The sequence below is a fragment of the Lygodium microphyllum genome, chromosome 4 (genome assembly GCF_053477565.2).
Source record: "Lygodium microphyllum isolate KBCC chromosome 4, Lygodium_microphyllum_v1.1.10, whole genome shotgun sequence".
NCBI classification, from domain to species: domain Eukaryota; kingdom Viridiplantae; phylum Streptophyta; class Polypodiopsida; order Schizaeales; family Lygodiaceae; genus Lygodium; species Lygodium microphyllum.
This window is the reverse complement of record NC_141138.1, coordinates 1,683,477-1,703,971: the sequence shown is the minus strand read 5'-3', so window position 1 is coordinate 1,703,971 and position 20,495 is coordinate 1,683,477. Positions and strand designations below refer to the sequence as shown.

The following is a 20,495-nucleotide window of genomic DNA, read 5'->3' as shown; positions in this document are numbered from 1 at the left end:
CCTACTTTTAGGAAAGAATGCTGTTAACAAAAGGGTAATGCTCATACGCATGCTACTGAACTTGTGTTAAAACAACTTGGACGTTTGTGATAGCCCAGAAGCATTCTATAATCTTGTTCGTTAGAACATATGTGAATATGTGAATTTCCATCGGTGATCTTGCTCGTTCACAAGTATGTGCATGCTAGAAGCAATGCTCAAAAAAGACCTAGGTTGGAGGGTTTCTAAAGTTTTCAATGAAAATTGGGAACCAATGTAGGACATGGGGGAGGGTTTTCAGCTTTTGGGGAGATAAGACTAATGGATGTGGAACACACTGCATAGAATCTTCTCAAATGAAAACCATCACTTCTCTTTGTAATGAAATGACCAAATTTAGTGGATTTAACATAAGATGTAGTGCAATCCCACCTAGGTTTTCAAGAACCGTTGGGACTTGTGCACTCTAGAAGAGTTGCTCAACTGTCACACGACTTCACAGGAAGCCGGAAGGCTGGCCGCTGCCATGTGGGGGGTACTCCAGTTGTGTGTGTGACAGCCCAGAGGTAGGGTCAAACAAGGGAAAATTCAAGAAGAAGAAGAAGGAAGAGCAGGAGGAGATCTCTTGGGACTGCCGATGGTGCGTACCCCCTTTGCTTCTGTCAAGAATGATTACTGGTTTCGAAGCTCCCCACGTCGGGTCGTGGAGCAGCTGCTCCCAATCTCGATGGCTGGTGGTGCGAATGATTGAAAGGAATCCTTCGAAGGCGCGCAAGCATTCGATTAGACATTCAAAGCCACGGGAGAAGAAGAAGAAGAGGAAGAAGTAGTAGTAGTAGTGGTCGTAGTAGAAGAAGAAGAAGAAGAAGAAGAAGAAGAAGAAGAGGAAGAGGAAGAAGAAGAAGAGGAAAGAGAAGGAGAGCCCCAGCAAGTGGAGAAGGATAATAAAGTCAATTCCAAGAAGAATCAGACAAATGCACTCATCAGTTCGCCATCAATCGGTCGAATTTTGATTTAAAAAATGTAAGCATACTTGGCACGCTTTGCTTGGATTTTGATGGTGTTCTTCATTCAACTGTGGATAGTTTCTTTTCTTTCCCAGACACAGCTTGTGTTGTCAATTTCTCTTGTGCCTTATGTATTCATAAATTGCATTCCATTGTCTACAAATATACAGGAATATGATAGCCATTGCCACGCGCAGTTGTTTGGCCTGTATCTATCTTCATCATCAGTCGGCATCGAGTCTTGCAGCGTTTGATTGTGAACGTCCGGAAAGCATTGAGGCAAAACAACATTGATTATCATCTGGAAAATAATGGGTTGCCATTGCTCCAAGTTGAATGACTCTGAGGTGGTGCGTCGATGTCTGGACCGCAAGCGGCTCTTAAGAAGAGCTATGAGGTACCAGCAGGACTTTGCGTATGCACACCTTGCTTATATCCAATCTCTCCAGGACGTTGGGCAGGCACTATGCAGCTGCTCAGAAGGGCAGCTTTCTGTCTCACAGATTCCTCCTAAAAACCCCCCACTGGCTGTGACGCCGGGTGATGTGCAATCTTTGCCAGTATCTGCAATCCCTGCTGCTGTTATAGCTCCGCACGTCATATCACCGAATGACATTTCCTCCTCCCTCCCTACTCATACTCGAGCTGATCATACGGAAGCTGAAAGAGTTCTTGCGGACCAGGATTTGGGCCTCGATGGCTTATCAAGTCCTTCATACTCGATATCCAATGATGATCACGTCTTTCATGATATCTACAATTTTAATAGCTATGGGACGCCATCTCAACCAATATACAGAAGCTTATATTCACCTTATTTCGGCAGCCCAATAACAGGAACGGTCAACAATGGCTCGCCCATGGCATCTCATAGTGCTTCGAAACCCTTGTATTACAACCCATCTCTGCTTTCCTCCCCACCGACTGCTCCATGGGATCCCTTCAACTTCTTTAATCCTCCCTTAATTCCGTTGTATTCCCGAGGTGTCACTGTGAATATCCCTGTTCAGAATTCAGAGCAGGATGAGGAAGAAAGTTTGTTTCAGCTCATGCAAGAGGAGGGATTGCCGAAATTAGAGGAAGAACAACATGCTGATCAAGAAAGGCATCAGCTTGTGGAGGATGACCACCTGAAACTACGGAAAGCCATGAATCCCAAGGCTGAAGTGATGGACAACAGCTTGCATCAGGTTGTGGAGAACAAGAAACTTGTGGAGGAAACTCAAGAAACAGATGACAAAGAGGATCTCAGCACTTGGGTGACTCTCAAATCAAAGTTGGTTGAACTCATGAGGAATCTCAACTATCAGTTTATGAAGGCATCTGAAAGCGGCTATGAGCTAAAAATTCTTTTTGAAACAGAGCTGTTCTCTCCTGATGTAAGCACCCTGAAGCTTGAATCAGGTAATCTATTTCTGAAAAGCTTGGTGGCACTTAAATAACTGGCACAGTGGATGAAATCCTTTCATTTTGCTTAGACTCAACGAGCTTCAACAATGCAATATCTGTGCACTGGTCGCGTACAACATCTCTTTACTTGAAAGATATCGACGGAGCTGATACATTGATGAATGGTTCATCCTTTAGCCATCCTTCAACTTTAGAAAAGCTGTACAGCTGGGAGAAAAGGCTTTATAAAGAATTGAAGGTAATCATTTTGTTCCCGTTAATATGTTGAGCATGAATTTAAAGCTTGCCCCAGACTCTACTGGTATGGACACCTTGGATCCTGCTGTTTGTTCTTGTTGGTTGGTTCCTGTTTGTTTGTTTGTTTTTTAAATTTGGGGGGGCAGAGGGGTGGGGCATGGAAATTTAAGCATGCAAAACTAGTTTATCAAAAGCTAAAGAAACAATACTACCTCTACTTGACTGTGTATTGTATACAGCCATCATTCTGCATGCGATGCAGTTAAAAATGGTGCATTATGTGCAAGGACTTTGTTTTCGTTTTGACTCTTTCTGGCTGCAGTTTATTCTCATTTTGTTCCCTGAGGGGTAAAAGAGGAAGCAGCCTGTTTTCCTTATTGATTGCAAGATCAAACAAATCTTTATACAGGTTCTTGCAACTTCATTTTGAAATGGGACTGCAGGCTGGAGAACAGCTTCAAGCTGCTTTTGCTAGAGAGAAAAAGCGGTTGATCAGCCTTCATGCCGAAGGCGGGAATCCCAATCTGATAGAGAAAACTACAATGGCCATGAGAAGTCTGGATTCCCATATGTTGGTGGCTGTTACAGCAGCAAGTTCAATTTCGACCAGAATACAACAACTCACAAGTGAACAACTGTACCCCCAACTTGTTAATCTACTCAGATCGTAAGTGTATTATTTCATCACTACATTTTAAAGTTAGGATAAAGGGTGTGTTTTCAATCTGTTTTTGCTTTCTGTTCATTCCACTCCACTATCCTTCTTCTGCCTTTTTCCAAAGAATTGTGTCTAATTTGTTTGAAAGCATCAATGGAGCTTTTGTGGATACCAATCTGTGGCTTGAAGCTTGACATGGGCAAAGATAGGGCAGAGGGGCAGGAAGGATATGTAGGGTGGGAGAAAAGTAGTTTGTCTCAGTAGGCATATTATGAGGGTTCATTTCATGCATTTTTTCTAAGTACCTGTGCAAAAGTTCAGCTCTAGATCTGATTGAACCCAGCAAACCACCGAAGCTTATATTCTTGACACTCCCTCTTAAGCGAGTTGTTACCTTTATCTTTTCAGCCATCCAACATAGCATTGCACTGCTTCTCAATGTTATATTGGAGTATTACAATGTGACTAAACGCACCATATGCATCACTGTGCATGTACAATATTCGCTTGAGTACCACTTGCTTGGGAAAATCCACCCCATCATTTTTGAACAACCACAAATCTTAGGAAAGGTGGGGTATAGTTAGAATCCATGCTATGTTAGACTAGCCTTAGATCTAGGCTAGGATTCCACATAAACTGGAGTTTTGGCTTAGATTAGGATAAAGTGAAATTAAGTGCAGGCAAGGCACAACCTCTTACACAATACACTCACATCCTTTTGAGACCTCAATCTTGGCCAGAGAACCCAGAACAAGCCAATTCTTGTGCAACACAACTCTTCCTCAGAGGGTTTAAATATTTTCTGCAACACCTCTCATAGATATCTCATACACAGTTTCATTCTCCTTGATCCAGTCTCACCTTTTGCACATATCTTACTTAAATTCTCTGGGTAAAGATAAAGTAGATGATCTTTAACCCTAGCTATCTGAACTGCAGAAGCACTTTAACTTGAAAATCTTTCCACAGAAATGGAAAAGAGTAGTAGGAGAGAGTGGAGATTGTATGTTGTGCCAAGGACACACACACACACACACACACACACACACACACACACACACACACACAAGCAAATAACCCATATAGAGCCCTCACACTCAGTACAGGGATATTGTCTTTAGTGGTGCATGAAGAAGACAATGTTTTTAGGCACAGTGTGTTTCGTGTGGCGCCTAGGTAAGTGGGTGCCTAGCCCTTTTTTTGGGGCTATCAGTGTGAAACGAAAAGGAATGAAGTAAAAAAAATGTATGAATGACTGGGTTTCTCAACAACCTCTCAGGCCCAAAAAGGGGAGGGAGAGAGAGAGAGAGAGAGAGAGAGAGAGAGAGAGATTCACTCTGGAATCCTAGTGTTCACCTGTACGGTAACATATAGTGAAGAACAGTAGACATAATGAGCTGATAGAACCTGAAACTCATCCACAGGAAAGAAGCCACAAGCTTTGTTACTCCATGATCAAAGGTATACGAGGTCTAGCCAGGGGCCACCAAGTCATGGTTGAGACATTCAAGTCCCCGAACTAGTAAGAACTTGTAGATCTTGGGTATCAATGGGAATCAATGGGTGAGATGGCATGTAGATGTCAACCACCCCAAGAAGGTAAAGGGCTATCGACAAGGTATGTGAATAACTATAGGAGAAGTAGAGACCCCCTTTGAAGGAGAAGAAAGACAAGGTTCCTCTAAATCCCCCTTGGTGAGAGAGGGAATCTAAAAACTCATGGATCATGGCCTTTAGAGTGTTTGAGGAAGAAGAAAATCCCACCAGTGGTGTTTAAGAAGGTATCTGGGGCTCCAATGGAACAAAAGCTAAGCAGCCCCCAGAGGTGGCCTTTCAAACCTAAGTAGAGGAGGGAGTGGAGGAAGGGGTATCGCATAGAATCTCCTTGATGCTTGCATTGGAGTCAGTGACCGTGGAGCAATGCAAGGGAGGTGAGGAAATGGATAGCTCTTGGGGACACATGGGTGGGCAACAACCACTATCTCCTAGTGGAGCAGATTGCAGAGCTGAAGGAGAGGGAGGAGTCGAACAACCACTGTATATTGCAATTGGATGGAGTACAACTGACATTCTTCAATCTCCTTCGTTGATCCAAGTGCTCCTTGCTGCCATAAATGACTAGCAAGCCTTCTTGTCAGTTTGCCCCTTGATTTTTACCTAGGACTTCTCATAAATTGACCCTAGGCTGGCCTTAATGCTGCCCCAAATCAATCAGGATGGGTTGGCTCCTGAAATCTTTAGCAATTCTTCAAATTCCAGCTGCTGATTTTTAGTTATCACCTCCTCTAATTGCTGGCATGGGTCCCAAGGTGGCTACTAAACCCTAATTTCTGCAACAAATTAGGATTTATAGCAAAAATCCTCCTGAAATCAACCTTTCTTCTTGAAGAGGGTGGTAATTCCCTGATCAAGTACTTAATTACAATAATTAAAAAAAAACATAAATTGAAATGCATACTTTATCCTCAAAATTCTTGGACAATGGAAACCTTGTTGGCCCCAAAACTAGCGCCCCTTTCGATATTTCTTTATTTTCAATTGCCAATGGATTTATTATAAGTTGAGATTTCACAATCTCCTTGGCTGATTCAAAAGCCCCTAGCTAGTCCAACAAGCAGCAAACAAATTGGGCAATTTGCCCCTTGAATTTCACCTAGGACTTGCTCTAATTGGACGCCAATTGACCAAATGCTGCCCCAAATTTACAATGGATGGCTTGGCATCTGAAGTCCCTATCAATACCATAAATTGCAGGTGCTGATTTCAGTGTACGATGTCTTCTACTGATGGCACAGGTCTTGAGGTGGCTAAACCCTAATTTTTGCAAAAATTTAGGGTTTACAGTAGAATTCCCTCTACTGTCCACCAAATCTGACTGAGATTTGCTCCAAATGACTGAGATAAGCTAAGATCTCCTGAGAATGGATTGGAGAAGGTGAGAGAGAGCCAAGATGAGAGAGAAATCTTGTCTGTCTTGGCGGGAAAACCCTAAAATGCACCTGCTGCCTACTGTAGTGTGCATTTAATGCAGTCACCTAATTGCCAGGCACACCCAAAATACTGTCACTTAATCATCAGCAATGCTATCGCCAGCCCTTGGAAGGTGTCTCCTTGCTGTTACCTGCCCTTGGAAGGTTCCAGATGGTTGTCGCCCTCAACCAATTGTTGTTTCTCTGCATAGAAAATGATTAGCAGTCTTCTCTCTCTCTCTCTCTCTCTCTCTCTCTCTCTCTCCCACCAGCTAAAAACTGCCTGAATGGCTGAGACCTAGCCCCCAAATACGTTTTCTCAATTTACATGGGCATTTTTGCTAAGTGGCAGCCTTCTAAACCCATTTTTCAACATTATCCATCCATTAAAATAATTTCAAATTTTCTGAATATTTATTTCAACCCTTCTGATTGTGCCCAAAATTAATGTGCCCATCCATAATTACATTTGGCTAGGCCATTTGTAACTTGGAATGGTCTCCAACCTCTGTTGACCCTTAGGCTGGCATTAATTAATTAATTAATGCTAGTCCCTAGTGTCACCACTGACACTTATTGGCCAAACAACAGTCCTAGGGTCAAAATTGACATTGACGGACCACTAAAACCCAGTTGGCTTAACTTATCACAACTTTTGCCTTTGATAGCCATTGTATTCTCAGGGTCCTTGGCCTATTACCATTGAATAACTGCCATGTGCATCACATGTACTAAACAACCTTGCACATTTGATTAATAACTTAATCAAATGTTATTAGCAACATTAAAGCATCTCAAAATTTACATCTCCTTGACACCTCTTGCTATCCACCAAATCCGATTGAGATCTACTCCAAGTGGTTAAGAATTGTTGAGAATGGCTAAGTATAGGCTGGAGAAGGTGAGAGAATGCTGTAGAGAGAGAAATTTCAGAGTTCCTTTTTGTAGAGAAACCTGCCAAATTGGCTATTGCTGTGTCAAAATTGTTAAAGAAGCTATCGCCTACTGTCAGGGAGGCCAGAAAATGCTATCACCAGTTCTAGAAGGGAGCATGAATGATGTCGCCTGCTTGAGAATGGGTGGTTGCTGCTGTCGCTAGCCTCTAGAGGGTCTCCAACAGAAGAAAATCAGACCAATAGTCTCCCCTCTCTCTCTCTCTCTCTCTCTCTCTCTCTCTCTCTCTCTCTCTCTCTCTCTCTCTCAACTTTCATTCATAGAATGAGCCTCTACCATCCCCAAACAGCCTTCTGCCCTCTTGCATGGTTAGTTTTGCCAAGTGACAGCCTTCTTAATCCATTTTTCAGCAATTTTCAGCCATATAATTAATTTTTGAAATCAATTAATTCAACCCTTTTGACCCTGCCCAAAATTTGACCTGTGCTCTTGTCATAAGATGTGATGAGTCGTTGTTTGCGCACTTGCTCACAAGAAATTTCGTCGGCCATTAATGCTTCAACTGCCGTGGTGGCCTTAATGAACACGAAGTCTGATTCCTCCCAGGAGCAAGGTAGTGTATGCACTTTTGTTGTTAAAGGCTCTTCTAAAAGACCTAAGTCTAATCGCTCATAGCTTTTGGCAGGCTCGGTAAATGTAGCATCCAAACGTCGAATGCAAGTGATGACCAAGTCATCCCCCATATTTTCAGCTAAGTCAGAGGCCAAGGTAAGGATGGATCGCCGCTCATAAGAGGATTTAAGCCCTGCAAGCGGTTGGGGTTTGACTGGACTAGACAGCTCAGTGGCTGGTGTCTGCGACTTTGGTTGAACTTGAGGGTGTGGTTTAGTCTTGTGTGCCATAGGCGTGGGTTGTGATGCCTTTGGGACACTAGTAGTGGTAGGTTGAGGCGGGTTGGAAGCAGCAAGCTGCGGTTTTTGTTGATAGATGTGTTGAGGCTCTGCAGGCTTAGCGGTTTGGGCTCTATAGGCATTGTAGTCTGAGTCTCCTGTGGTTTTGGTTCCTTAATTGTGGTGCGACCTTGTGTAGGTAAGATTGAGGGTGGTGCTTGAGCGGTGCCCTTAGCCATCTTGGCTCCAGGTATTGCCCTCGTAATAGCCTTGCGCTTATAATAGGGTTTTGGGGACCCATCGCAGCTTGACTATTTGTCTTTGCCTATAATGTCGTCTTTGCCTCCTAGGCCTCGAGTATGAGTTTTTAGTAGCGCGAGGTCATGTCTGCATATTTCTGTATGGCAGTCCTTGGTGCTTAGGCACCCATTTGAACTTGGAATCATTTGCCTTGAATGCACTCTCAATGGATTGCTGGTGCTGAGGCTTAGAGAGTCGTGACGAGTCACGACCCCTCTCCTTAGACCAGGTTGTTGGTTCCTCTATCGGTGGCTTAGTGGGCTTTGATGGAGCCACGCTGCCCTTGCTAAAAGCTGTCACGATGTGTATGTTGCCAAGGGCAAGGTGAATGCGCCGTGACTCGTAATTGATGTTGCAATGTGCCTGCTTCTTAAATGCGCGTCCTAACAACGATTCCTTACTCGCATCCTTTGTGTTTGGTAACACATAAAAGACCATGGGTATGCTCTCAGACTCGATAGAGACTGCAACTTTGCACTTTCCCAAAAGTGTGTATGACTGACTCCCAAATGGGCCAAGTTTAGCATTTGTGGGTTGTAGTTGTGGTCAATCAATGAGAGTCCAATGATCGTGAGTCAAGATATTAAAGTCGGTCCCCCTCATCGATCAACGCATTGAAAGTATGTGGTTGTTAGGCGGTGACTGTTATGCATAGGTAAGCGGGTGCTACTGCTTCCTTATCCTCGTCCTCCATCTCTGTAATTGTGGCAACTCGTACATACGACAAGCGGGTCACCCCAAGCCTGGAGGACCGTGTGGCTAAGTGCATTGACTCTAGCTCCCGTGTCCACTATCCCTTTCCTTGTGGTGTCTCCTAGCTCTAAGACTGGCAAGACTATGTGCATTTCTGTGCCCTCCCAAAAGGCATTAACGTGTAAGGACTTAGGCACTGAGTGCAGCGTCAAGCTAGGTATCCGAGTCACTGCATCATGGTCATGTAAGTCAGCTGTCTCTTGCTCGGCTGGTCCTTCCATCCACTGCTTCAACTCTTGCCACAACGCTGGGAGTTGCCTAAGCAGGTCTCCTAAGTGCAAAGTCACAAGGGTTGTCATTAGTGTCATAAGAAAGTTGTCAGCTACTTGCTGCCCTCCTAATTCTGTGTTTCTTGGCTAATGGTCTTGGCTAGTTTGCTGGCCCGTGGCACTTAAGCTTTGCGGCACTACTCGTGGTGCAGATGCATCTCTTGACTTCAATTGCATAGGTGAAACTAGCGTACTCACACTAGAGAGCTCACCGATTTCATCTTCTAGAATGGGATCAACATCTTTGAGGTACTCTTGGGCTTCTCTCACCCACTCCTTGGCCTTATCTATGGCTTCAAGCTGGCGCTTTGGGTTGGGGTACTCCTCAACCTTGGCACTCCCCGACCTTGGCGCTTCTGCGTGTGTGACCTTTTTCCCATTGGTTAGAGTCGTGGCACTGTTCGTCTTAAGTATGATCTTCACTTCGGTTCTCTTCCTCCTTTGCCTATGGCTTCTTTTACCAATTGAGGCTGCATCAAGGTTACTAGGCGTAGGCAGTGATATGCTGGCTTGCTTCATCTATGCTGGAGTCATAACATGCAATGGGATAGGTGTAGCCTCTCCTTGGAGTGTTTCAACTTCGAACAACCCCAATGGTACTGATGGTACGATCGCCGAACCAGAGGGTGGTCTCCATCTAGAGCAATCGGCATATAGCTGGCTGATTCCGCACTCTGGGCATCTAAGATCAGCCTTCTCTCGATTGGCTTGCTCCCTCTTGGGATAGCGCGAAGAAATATGCCTTGGGTGACCATAAGTCCAACATGCAAATAGCTGGGTGATCGGCAAATAGCTAGGTGATTCCGCACTCTGGGCATCTAAGATCGGCCTTCTCTCGATTGGCTTGCTCTCTCTTAGGACAGTGCGAAGAAATATACCTTGGGTAACCACAAGTACAACATGCAATTGGCTCTTAGGTTTGCCCTCCTAGGCCTCTATCCCCACCTCTGCCTTACACCATCACTGGCACAGGTTGATAGTCCATGAGAATAGGACTAGCCTCCATCATACGAGACATAAGGGTTCACATATGCTTCCTCATCATTCGGCTCCTCCATGTAGTGGACTGGGGCATTGCTCGGTGGGTGGGTTATGAAAGGTCCAGGTGGCCTAGGTATGCATGTGGGATTAATCTCCATTCTAGGGATGGTTGGTTTCGTATCGTTAGGTACTGGGAGAGCCAACGGGGCTTCCCTTCCGAAGAAGTTTGGTGGCCTATTCCCTAAGTATGGTTGGCTGTATGGAAGTTTCCTTGGTAGTTTGCATTGCATAGCATCATGGCCGAACCTTCTGCCATTGATGCAAAGTTGGGACCGAGGGTCCTAGCATTCTGTTGGAAGGTGGTTTCCACCGCAATGCGCACATTGGATATGTGGGCGTGTAGGTCTCCTCACCATCTCTTGCAGCTTAGCTAGCTCCAACTTCATCTCCATTAGCTCTTGGCTCTGGTCAACACTTTTTCCTTTGCCTTGGTCGCTTGGGATTGACTGTTCGCTAGGTGTCGTGGCTATCTTTGAGGGTCTAGAATTGGCATTATCTCGAGTTGAGTGCTTGAAACTTATCTCCTTGAGTTGGTCATCCACTCGTATGGCCTCTTCGAAGACCCTAGCTAGTACATCTCTCTGCAAGCTCGAGTTGGTTGCTTAGGCCTTGTAGAGTTCCTTCTTGTAAATTCCATTTATAAACACTTTGGAGACCGCTCTTTCGTTGGGTTGTTCATTAGGTGGGATTCTCTTAAAGAGACTCCGCACGTGGGTAACGTAATCCCTAATGTCCTCCTTGTCCTTTTGCTTGACGTTCATCAGTCATACTATGAGGTGGTCGGAATACCCAGCCTCGGAGAACCTCTTGATGAAGAGATCCTTGAGGTTGTTGAAGTTATTTTGTTCCGCTATGTCTAAACTAGTGTACCATGATCTGTGAGGCCGTTGGCCTCGTAGACTTGCTTGAACTGCTCTACGGGGTTGTACGACAGCTGATATTTTTCTAACTGCTTTGCGACTACGGTGATCTTCGCTAACTCTCTGAGGTTGTATTGTCTATGAGGGGCTTCATGAGAAGCTCGCTTAGTGTCAAGTCTGCTTCCAACGCTCTCTTCCTCTATGTGTTAGGTCTTGTTCGATTCCTAGTGGCTAGAGCTAGCACGCGTTGGACTTCCCGTATCTCTATGTCTTGCTGCAACTTCCTAACCCGCTGCTCATGGTTGTACGTTGTTGTGTGCTGTAGTGCTTGCCGTGCTAATCTCCTCTCCTCCTCAAGGTCCACTATGATGTCCTCGGGCGGCCTACCATGGTGCTCCATCCTAGTTTGCAAGTCATATTTATTGACCAGCTGTTGGATATCGGCTGGAAAATCTCCCCAATCTAGCTGGTCATTCTTGCGGTTGGAGCTCGATCGTGACATGTCGACAGCTTCTTGCTCCACTAGGCTATCGATCAGGTTGATTAAGTGCGGCAACAATGTGTCTCCAATGATGTTGCTTCGTCCATACTCCTGAGCTTTCAGTCTCTTGAATTTCTCTTTGGTCCTATTGGTTAGGGTTCTTAGTCATCCATCTAAGTCTAAGGGTCGTCCCCTATTAGTGGCTTCAATTCGTTTATTACATCTTGGTGTGTTTCTTCTTATTGCAAACAGCCCTCAACTTATGTGTGTATGGTGCTCTTTTTTGTGCGCGGTGCAAAATCAAGCTTTGAGCTTTCAAGTGCACTTTAAGTGTCAAAACAATGTGAGGCGCGAATGCTAGATGAACAATGCAGCTCTTGCTCTCTCCTCATTCCAGTTTTGGCCAAACATGGCTCTAAGCGCGATTGCTGGCCACTCTCAAGGGCTGATTAGGGTCTCTACTGTGTCTCCGAGCTTGGTCAGGATATAATCAAGGTCTGTAGGTCAATTTGGGGCACTAAGCGGGGGCGGACAGCTAATGTGTTAGCTACCGGTTGCTTCTGGGTCGTCAGGTCATTGTTTCTTTATTTCTCACATCAGGAAGGCTCTTAACTCGTCTATAAGGCTTCTGGAGGTTCATCGAGCTTGGGTCCAAGTTTGTCAGGGTTTGAGGATGTCAATTTTGCCTAATTTCACATTCGGTCCAAGTGGTCCGAATTGCAAAGGTCTAAGTTGCAGAGATCTGAGTCCCAGAGGCTGAGTAGGCCGAATACAGATGGGCCGAATGGCCGAGTCCTACTGTCCGAATGACACATGGCTGGGTGGGCCAAATCTAAGTGTCCGAGTGTCCAAGTGTCCAAAGGGTGGCTGTCGAAGGTCCAAATTGGGCCATCCAAGGCTTAAACTTGACCCCGTCCGAGGCCGAGTGGTCTTGTCCGAATGTGTCTGTCCGAGGCCGAGTTGTTCGAGTAGACACTAGTGACTCAGACATCCGAGTCTGCTCAAGACTCTCGGCCGTCCGAAGCCTATGGTCGTTGTTCGAGTGTAGCGATGAGTTTCAGAATGTCGAGAAATCCTAAAAAAGATCAATCCTTAGAGTCAAGTTGAGTTGGATTGCATACAAGCTTTACTTCAGCAATGTGAAATGAACCTTCAAAAGGCCCAAACACACATGAAACTCTATGCTGATGAGAAACGAAGGCATTTGGAATTCCAAGAGGGGGAATTTGTCCTTTTGAAAGTGCCTAAGTCCCGCTACTCGACTCTCAAAGAGGGCAATAGTAACAAGCTGGCCCACTGCTTCTATGGCCCATACCAGAACTTGAAGAGAGTTGGTGACTTGGCCTACCAATTAGAACTCCCCCCTACCACCAAAATCCACAATGTGTTTCATGTCAGCTAGCCGAAACCCTTTGTGGGACCCTCAGTGGACTATGTGGAAGAACTTCCCCTTATAGATGAAGAGGGCATCACTCAATATATCCCTGAAGCAATCATTGGGCAATGAGATAAGCACTTATGGTCCCGATCCATTAAATAATACATCATAAAATAGCAAGGCCTACCCTTGGAAGAATCCTCTTGGAACCCAGCAACCATCATCGAGGAGTTTCCCTACCTCTGTGAGGCCCAACACAATTGGAAGACTAGCCGGTCATGCCCCAATTGACCACCCTCTGCCTGCAGACTGCACACTCTTTTAGAATCGTTTTGTACTTACTCAAATCTTAGGCATGTGCATTCTCATGCCTTACCAACAATTGCAACTGGAGTGCTAACATTGGTTAACAAGCCTCAAACAACATCCAGAACATACCTGGAGGGCTTGAGAATGCGGGAATGCGAATCAATGTACGGATTTGTGCTCCTGCCCTCCTGTAGCTCTCTCTCTCAAATTGAATGTACACAAATGAGCTCTCTCTTTGCCCTCTTGGTCTCTCAACCCCTGATAAGTCTTCCACTCCTCTTCTTCTCTCTTATGCATTAAAGCTCATTTTTTTCTATTTTTTCCCTGTTTTCAGCCTGCTATTACAGTAGACACCTTGCTATGCATTTCTCTGTTTTTTCTAACTTTTTCTTATCCAAATGCATTCAAATCACAAGTAACCACTCATGCTACTCCAATCTACTTCCCTAAATCCAAAAAGCCAGAAAAACTTACTTGCAAAGGAGATCGAATGCCTCTTCAACTCCCTTGCTTCCTACCTATCTCAAGCATCTGTTCAGGGAAAACCCTACTTCAATGCTCGATTTTAGAGCACGCAAGTACTCAAAGCTTGAATCCGTTAGTCTCAGCAACAGAACCAAAATGTGGGAGCCTTCACTAGACTGCTAAGACCCACGGACCACTTATTGCTTCAAGTGTTTCAAGCCGAATGCTATGGCTACCTCTCACATAGCCGTACACGCTCTTGATCCTATAAGTGTAGTGAGCTTACCGTAATGCCCGATTGAGTAGCCTCCTCCCTTAAGCACTCCGGTAGCTCCATGATCCGATATGCGAGCTCAAGCAAGCTCAATCCTCCACCTCCAAGCTCCATCCTCCATAGATGCATGCGCAAGAGAAGACAAGAGAAGAAGAGAGGAGAAGATGGAGAGCTTCTCCACCATGGTCCCTCGCCCTCACTCACTCACTCACTCACACTCTCACACTCCCTCTCTCAAACACAAGCACAAGCACAAGCAGGGAGAAGAGAAGAAGAGAACCACTTTAGCCACACACCAAGAATGAGCTTCTCCATTCACTTTAAGACTTTTATACATGCCATCATTCCTTTGGCCACTCATCCTCTTTTTTACATAACCGGCCGTCTTAGCCAAAGTCTTTTTTCCTCATGTCTTCCTTTTTTTCATGGTTCTTTGGCTCTTGCACTTTTAGGTTTACAATTTGCACAGGAGGGAGCCTGGCGCTCTTTTATAAAATGAATTACATTGTGCCCTGCACTTTCCTTGCTAGAACATTCTTTGCACCTTGCTAGAATCTTGGGTGCACCTTGCTAGAATATTCAGTGCTTTTCTACATTTTTTTTGAGCTTGCCTTCTTTTCCACTTTTCTCGCTTGGGAAAAATGAGCTTCTCTATTCACTTTTTGACTTGGGCTTCCTTGGTCTTCCTCTTCTTCGATTCTCTTGCTCTTTTGTTTCTACTTTGACTAAATTTGGAGTAGACGTTGAAGGTTCATTAGAGACTTATTTACCTTTGTCATTAGTTTTGTTTTCCTCTTGCTTAGGACAATTCTCTTCATGATCCCTTTACCACACAACCTCCTATAAAGAGGGGTATAATCTTGATTTCTATGCTCATTCGGACAATATGTAGCTATATGACCTTTTTGTTGACATTGATAGCAAATCACTGGTCCTCTCTAGGCCTTTGCTGTCCACTTTGCCCCATTGGATTACGAAAATTGCCATTGTTTCTCCTGAATGGAGAGTTTCTTCCTTAGTTTCCATCACTATTGTAATTGTTTCATGTTGGGATGTATGGTCCGTAATATGTCTGTAACAATCTTTGTGGCAATCCCTACTACAATGGCGATTGGAACACCATTTTTCTTGGTCTTGATCATCACTTTGGTGGTCATTGTGATCCCAATCCACATGATTTTTCCACTCATACTAGTTTGTTGTATATATCGTTCAACAAAACCTTCAAAATGCAAAGAAAAAGGTTGTTGCTAGTAGAGGGGACATGGAAAATGATGATGTTAGTCTATGTGGTGCTTGAATGGTTGTTGTACATATGAATTCGATTCCCAGCAGATCAATCGAGGAGTATCTAGGCTGAAACATGAAAATGCAATTGTTTCAAGGTGCAAATGAAACCAGCCTTCCTCCTCGGATAGGGTGGTAATAACTTGATTTAACGGTAATTACAACAAGTAATTTTCACATAAATTGAAATGCACACTTTACCTCTTAAATCTTGTACAATGGACAGCTAGTTGGCACCAAAACCGACGCCCCTTGTGGTATTTCTTTAACCTTTATTGCAAATGGATGGAGTACAACTAAGATCCTCTAATCTCCTCTACTAATCCAAGTGCGTCTTGCTGTCAAAATTGACCACCAGTAAGTCTTCAAACCAATTTTTCCCTTGGTTTACTTGGGGATTGGCCTTAATCCTACTCCTTGAAAGACAAATTCAGCCCCAAATCTGATGTTAGTTGATTGGCCTCTTGAATCTCCTGAAATTTCTCAATTTCAGCTGTTGGAATTCAAGTCCTAAGCCCTCAATTTGGAGCACGCATCTCGAGGTAGTTGTCAAACCCTAGTTTCTATTGTAAATTAGGGTTTGCAGCATATATTAACAAAATTCTCCACCTTTCATGACTCAAATGACGGGATTTTCCTAAGAAAAGTTGGGAGATGGATTTCCCTAACCCTAAGAAAAAGAAGAGAGAATGCTACAAAGAGAGAAGTTTTGGAGTTTCATCATGAGAGAGGCTGAAAAACTGTTGCTACCATGCTCAAACAGCCATGAAAGCTATCACCTATAGCTTAGGACCACCAGAAAGGCTGCTGCCTCCTATATGTTGTCGCTTGCACTAGAAGGATCTTGGGATGTTGTCACCTACACCTGGAGGGCTCCAAACTATTGTTGCTTACTGTAGGATTGGTCCCTGGTGGCGGCAAATCACATCAGTAGCCTCTCCTCGCTCTCTATCAGCCTTTTTTTCTCTCACAATGGTTGGAATAGACTTCCACCAACCCCTAAAAACGCTTTTTCACTTGCATGGGCAAGTTTTGCCAAGTGGCAGCCTTCTAATCCCATTTTCCAGCATTATCCAGCTTATTAAATTATTTTTCTGAATATTAATTTAGAAGATTAATTTAATAATTATTCTAAAAAAATAATTCCACTAGCCAATAATTAAATTGACTAGGCCAATTTGTCTTCCAAGTATTCTTAAGTAATTATTGACCTGTAGACCGCCATTAATTACTCAATTTATGCCTAGTCTCTAATGTCATCAGGCATAACTTATTACAACTTTTGCCTTTGGCATCGGTTGATATTTCAAGGTAGTGAATCCTGCATTGTGAAATAATTAACTTGCACCTCATATATACAAGTCACATTTGCACATTTGATTAACTTTTAATCAAATGTTAAGCAAAGCAATAAAATTTCACGTCCTCGTGACAACAAATCAACAAAACATAGGTGGGGCTGATGGCTGGGACAGCAAATATAGCCTGGAACATGTTGAATCTGATCATGACAGTTGGGAAACGGGCTACTCTGGTTGAAACACAGGTAATCAACACTCCTTAGATGATGAGAAGCTGTCTGGAAGGATTGCCCAAATTTCTCACAATGCCACCAACAAAAATGCATCCTGTAAATGACGACTCCATAGTTATTTCCAGCTCCCACCAAGGTGAATGATACCATGTGAGAGTGCGCAGTGTAAAGGAACAATGAACATGGAGTTAAAAAGAAGGAGATGGAAGGAATGTAGTGAATTGGAGGAGCAAACTAATAGAAATTTGAATGATACAGGGCTCTGGTTGTAGTCAGTCCCTACGTGCAGCTTAGAGCGTCAGTGAGGGCACCAAACAGAGGCAAGAAGATGAGGAACAGATTGATGAAGATGGCTGAATGAATGAGACAATGAAGAGAGGGGCAGCCATAAATAGGCTGTGACAAGCAAATGGGCCAACCAGCAAATTAGCCAGGACTGGTCAATTCAGCCACCTGAAGAAAGATAAGGCTGCCTGGCACTCCCTGCACATGTGGAACCTGTCTGCCCTGCAATGTGGCATAAATGCCAGCCTGGAACAAAGAAAAACAGGCTGCTAGAACAAGGGAAAATATGGACCTCCACCTAAAATGTCTCGGACAAGTAAAATCATGGGCACAGATTCTTTTAGAGCTCCTTATGTCCTCATCTTACTTAGACTAAGGTTCACAGGCAGGAGATGACCATCTATGACACACGACTACTATGAAATGTCACATGACCTGCAAGGTTCCATTGAAGGTGGTGGCCATCAGGAGGTGTAGGCTCAAATCCCCCTCTTTGAGGGGCTGCATTGCCACCTTGTCATGAGCCGAGGCGTGATTTTTAGCAAAATTTTGATTTTGATTTCCCTTTTGTTGTGGGTCTCGCATGGCCAGGCATTTGCCATTGAGTGCAAAGCCAATTCTTTTGAGGGATTTGATGTGAGTGGGTTTGTTTTTGAAGAAGAGGATTTGCAAGACCTAGGCATTTGACATTGAGTGCAAAATAAATTCTTTTTAGGGATTTGACGTGAGTGGGGTTTCTTTTTAGGATTATTTGAAGATGAGGATCTTTATTTCCCATTGCATCTTAAAAGTAGAGAGAGAGAGAGAGAGAGAGAGAGAGAGAGAGAGAGAGAGAGTTTGTATGCTTGTTTATAGATTATCACACATGTGGAGGGTGATGTCTGAGTGCCATGAAGCTCAAAGAAGGGTTGCATTGGAGATAGAGACTATTGATGACAAGTTAGGTACTGTTTATGCTGATGACGAAGCTCATATGCATGCCATTACCGAGCTGGAATATGAGCTTAAGAAATGGCACAGTCATCTCCACTTATGGGTAACCTCACAAAAACATTACCTTGATGTGATGCTTGAATGGATCAAAATATGTCTCATGGAGCCAGAAATCCATGTGAATGTGGAAGTTTCTTTTCTGGATCATTCTAAGCAACAAAGTCCAACCTATTTACTTATCAAAAGTTGGCATGCTGCTCTGACAAGCCTTGTAGAGCATATGCAAACTCTAGAGATCATAGAATATTTTGCAGGGGTTATACATGCTCAGTTGGTAAAGAATGAGGAGTCCAAGCAGAGACTTGCAGAAAGTTTTCGAAAGGAGTCCAGTTACAGAACTCATCTTCTCAAGAAACATAATTTAAAGATGAAAGGCAAGGATGATCTAATAGCAGCCAAGAAGACCTTTCAGAGGAAAGAAGGTTTGTTGGGCAACTCCATCAGAAGTCCACTGAAAAGCCATGAGAATGTCATCAATAGCCTAAGGGAGAATCTATCCCCTATGTTCGAAGCATTGTCTGCTTTTGCTGCAGTTGCTCATGCAGGGTATGAAAAGTCATTGAAAGTGACAAACAGCTTCACCTGAAGCCATCAAGGGAGCAGGTGCATTCAGAATTAGAGCACACCCAGCTAATCACACGTTGCAATGGGAAGTTTGGGGTCTTGGACAAGGTGTCCTGTCTTGGAGTTCATCTGCTTGACAGCACATGCATTTGCTGGTGAGTAACATGCTGTTAGTTAATGTTATGCATGCTCCTGATTTATTTAGATACCATAGACTGCTCAGCTTGCATGTTGGATATTGAAAACAGCCTTTCACCTTTCTGAAGTTGTAACTTGGTGTTGACTACATCATGTGTCTGCAATTCTGTTATGCTGGATTAAATTCACTGTGCAGGAAGCTCCAGCAATGTTGATATCCTAGCCTTTTAGATTTACTCACTGTTATGTATACACAACATAATATAAAATCTCCTTACTTTGTTTCTTTAGTCTTCACAGGGCACTGACCTAGCCAATCAAGTCCATTGGAAGTTCATGAACTTACACAAGAGCTTCTGAATACATGCAGCTTGCTGAGAAAAGAAACTAATGTACTTTCACTTGAACTAGTAAACTCTAACCTACTGAATTAGACAGTATACACACGATTTGTGACGTTGCATCTATTGATCTTAAAAGGACTTTTACAAGAAGCATAATTGTATTGTACACATATACATCCGTGGCATGCATGCACGTGCGCACACACATGTGCTCATGACAAAAAAGCCTGAAAACAGAACAGGATTGTACAACAAAACACTAATATGCATATTGATTGATTAAAGGAGCAGGTCACTAAAGCATATTACACAACACATATTGATTGATTAAATGAGCAAGTCACAATTCCTTCCTTCCATATGGTAACTTCTAAGAAATAGAATAAGGTTGGTTATACACCAAATGGTAGACATCCACTTTCCAAGATTTAACCTATCAAAGAACTTTTAAGGTTGGGCATCCGCAGTCCTTTACACATTGGAGAGAAATGACTTATTGTTTACCTATGAAACATGTAAACTCCTCACCCACTTTTGGGCGGGGAGTCTCCTTCACCCAGTTTGTAAAGTGTGTGCATTTTTTGTATTTGTAACCTTCAAAAAAATTGTAAACTTTCTTTTCCGCAAAATGTGTTATTTTGGTGTGTTAAGGGTTGGTGTTGATTTTCACGCCCAATTTAAAAAATTGCATGCACACACTTTGGGTAGGGGTTGGGTGTTTATCATTTGTTGTGTAACCAGTCTACTGAAGATTATGTACAACTATTTTGTTATAAGCATAAGACTCGATGCAACAAAGTCCACCTTATGATACTTTTTATCTACAAGTAGTCAAGTAGTTTCTTCACACAAGTAAAAAGTGAAGAACAATTTCCGCTACAATCCACTTGGTCAAGTAACTTGAGTTCAAAAAAGAAAAGATACAATTTGTGAAAATGGAAAACACTTATTTGTTTCAACATTGAGCAAATCAATTTTTAGAGGGTAACATTTGCAACCATGTTTATTTCTCAAACAAGAAATAATTAGAAGTTGTGGGGGAGAAGGCATGTAAACTTCACATGAAAGATTGAAATCATTGAAACTTGTTAAGGTGAATGCAAGTAAGGTTTACATAAATTGTTGTTGGTTTATTCAATGAAGTAGCAGTTCCAAACTAGGTATAAAAAACAC

General features: G+C 43.4%; 1 protein-coding gene across 4 annotated transcripts; it reads left to right on the top strand.

The window, feature by feature from the left end:
- Positions 1-243: 243 nt before the first annotated feature.
- LOC148036730 (protein ALTERED PHOSPHATE STARVATION RESPONSE 1-like) lies at positions 244-20,212 on the top strand. Of its 4 annotated transcripts, none has more exons than XR_015690499.1 (6): positions 264-1,002; positions 1,157-2,390; positions 2,465-2,634; positions 3,077-3,300; positions 18,139-18,995; positions 19,279-20,203. XR_015690499.1 is itself a non-coding variant. In XM_087675613.1 (5 exons), exons 2-5 carry the CDS (start codon positions 1,298-1,300, stop codon positions 19,289-19,291), a joined length of 1,500 nt encoding a protein of 499 aa, XP_087531739.1. In that variant the 5' UTR covers positions 244-1,002; positions 1,157-1,297; the 3' UTR covers positions 19,292-20,212. The 4 variants fall into 4 exon arrangements, 2 of the variants coding, with proteins under 2 accessions (XP_087531739.1, XP_087531738.1); XR_015690498.1 differs by having other exon boundaries at positions 19,270-20,203; XM_087675613.1 differs by lacking the exon at positions 18,139-18,995 and having other exon boundaries at positions 244-1,002; positions 19,279-20,212.
- Positions 20,213-20,495: the final 283 nt, after the last annotated feature.

What these genes read in the sequence shown, in the direction of transcription:
- LOC148036730 (XM_087675612.1), top strand. Translation starts at nt 1,298, where the DNA reads ATGGGTTGCCATTGCTCCAAGTTGAATGACTCTGAGGTGGTGCGTCGA. An exon ending in GGCTTTATAAAGAATTGAAG is followed by an intron (nt 2,635 to 3,076) that starts GTAATCATTTTG and finishes ATGGGACTGCAG; the next exon opens with GCTGGAGAACAGCTTCAAGC. An exon ending in CTTGTTAATCTACTCAGATC is followed by an intron (nt 3,301 to 18,138) that starts GTAAGTGTATTA and finishes GCTTGTTTATAG; the next exon opens with ATTATCACACATGTGGAGGG.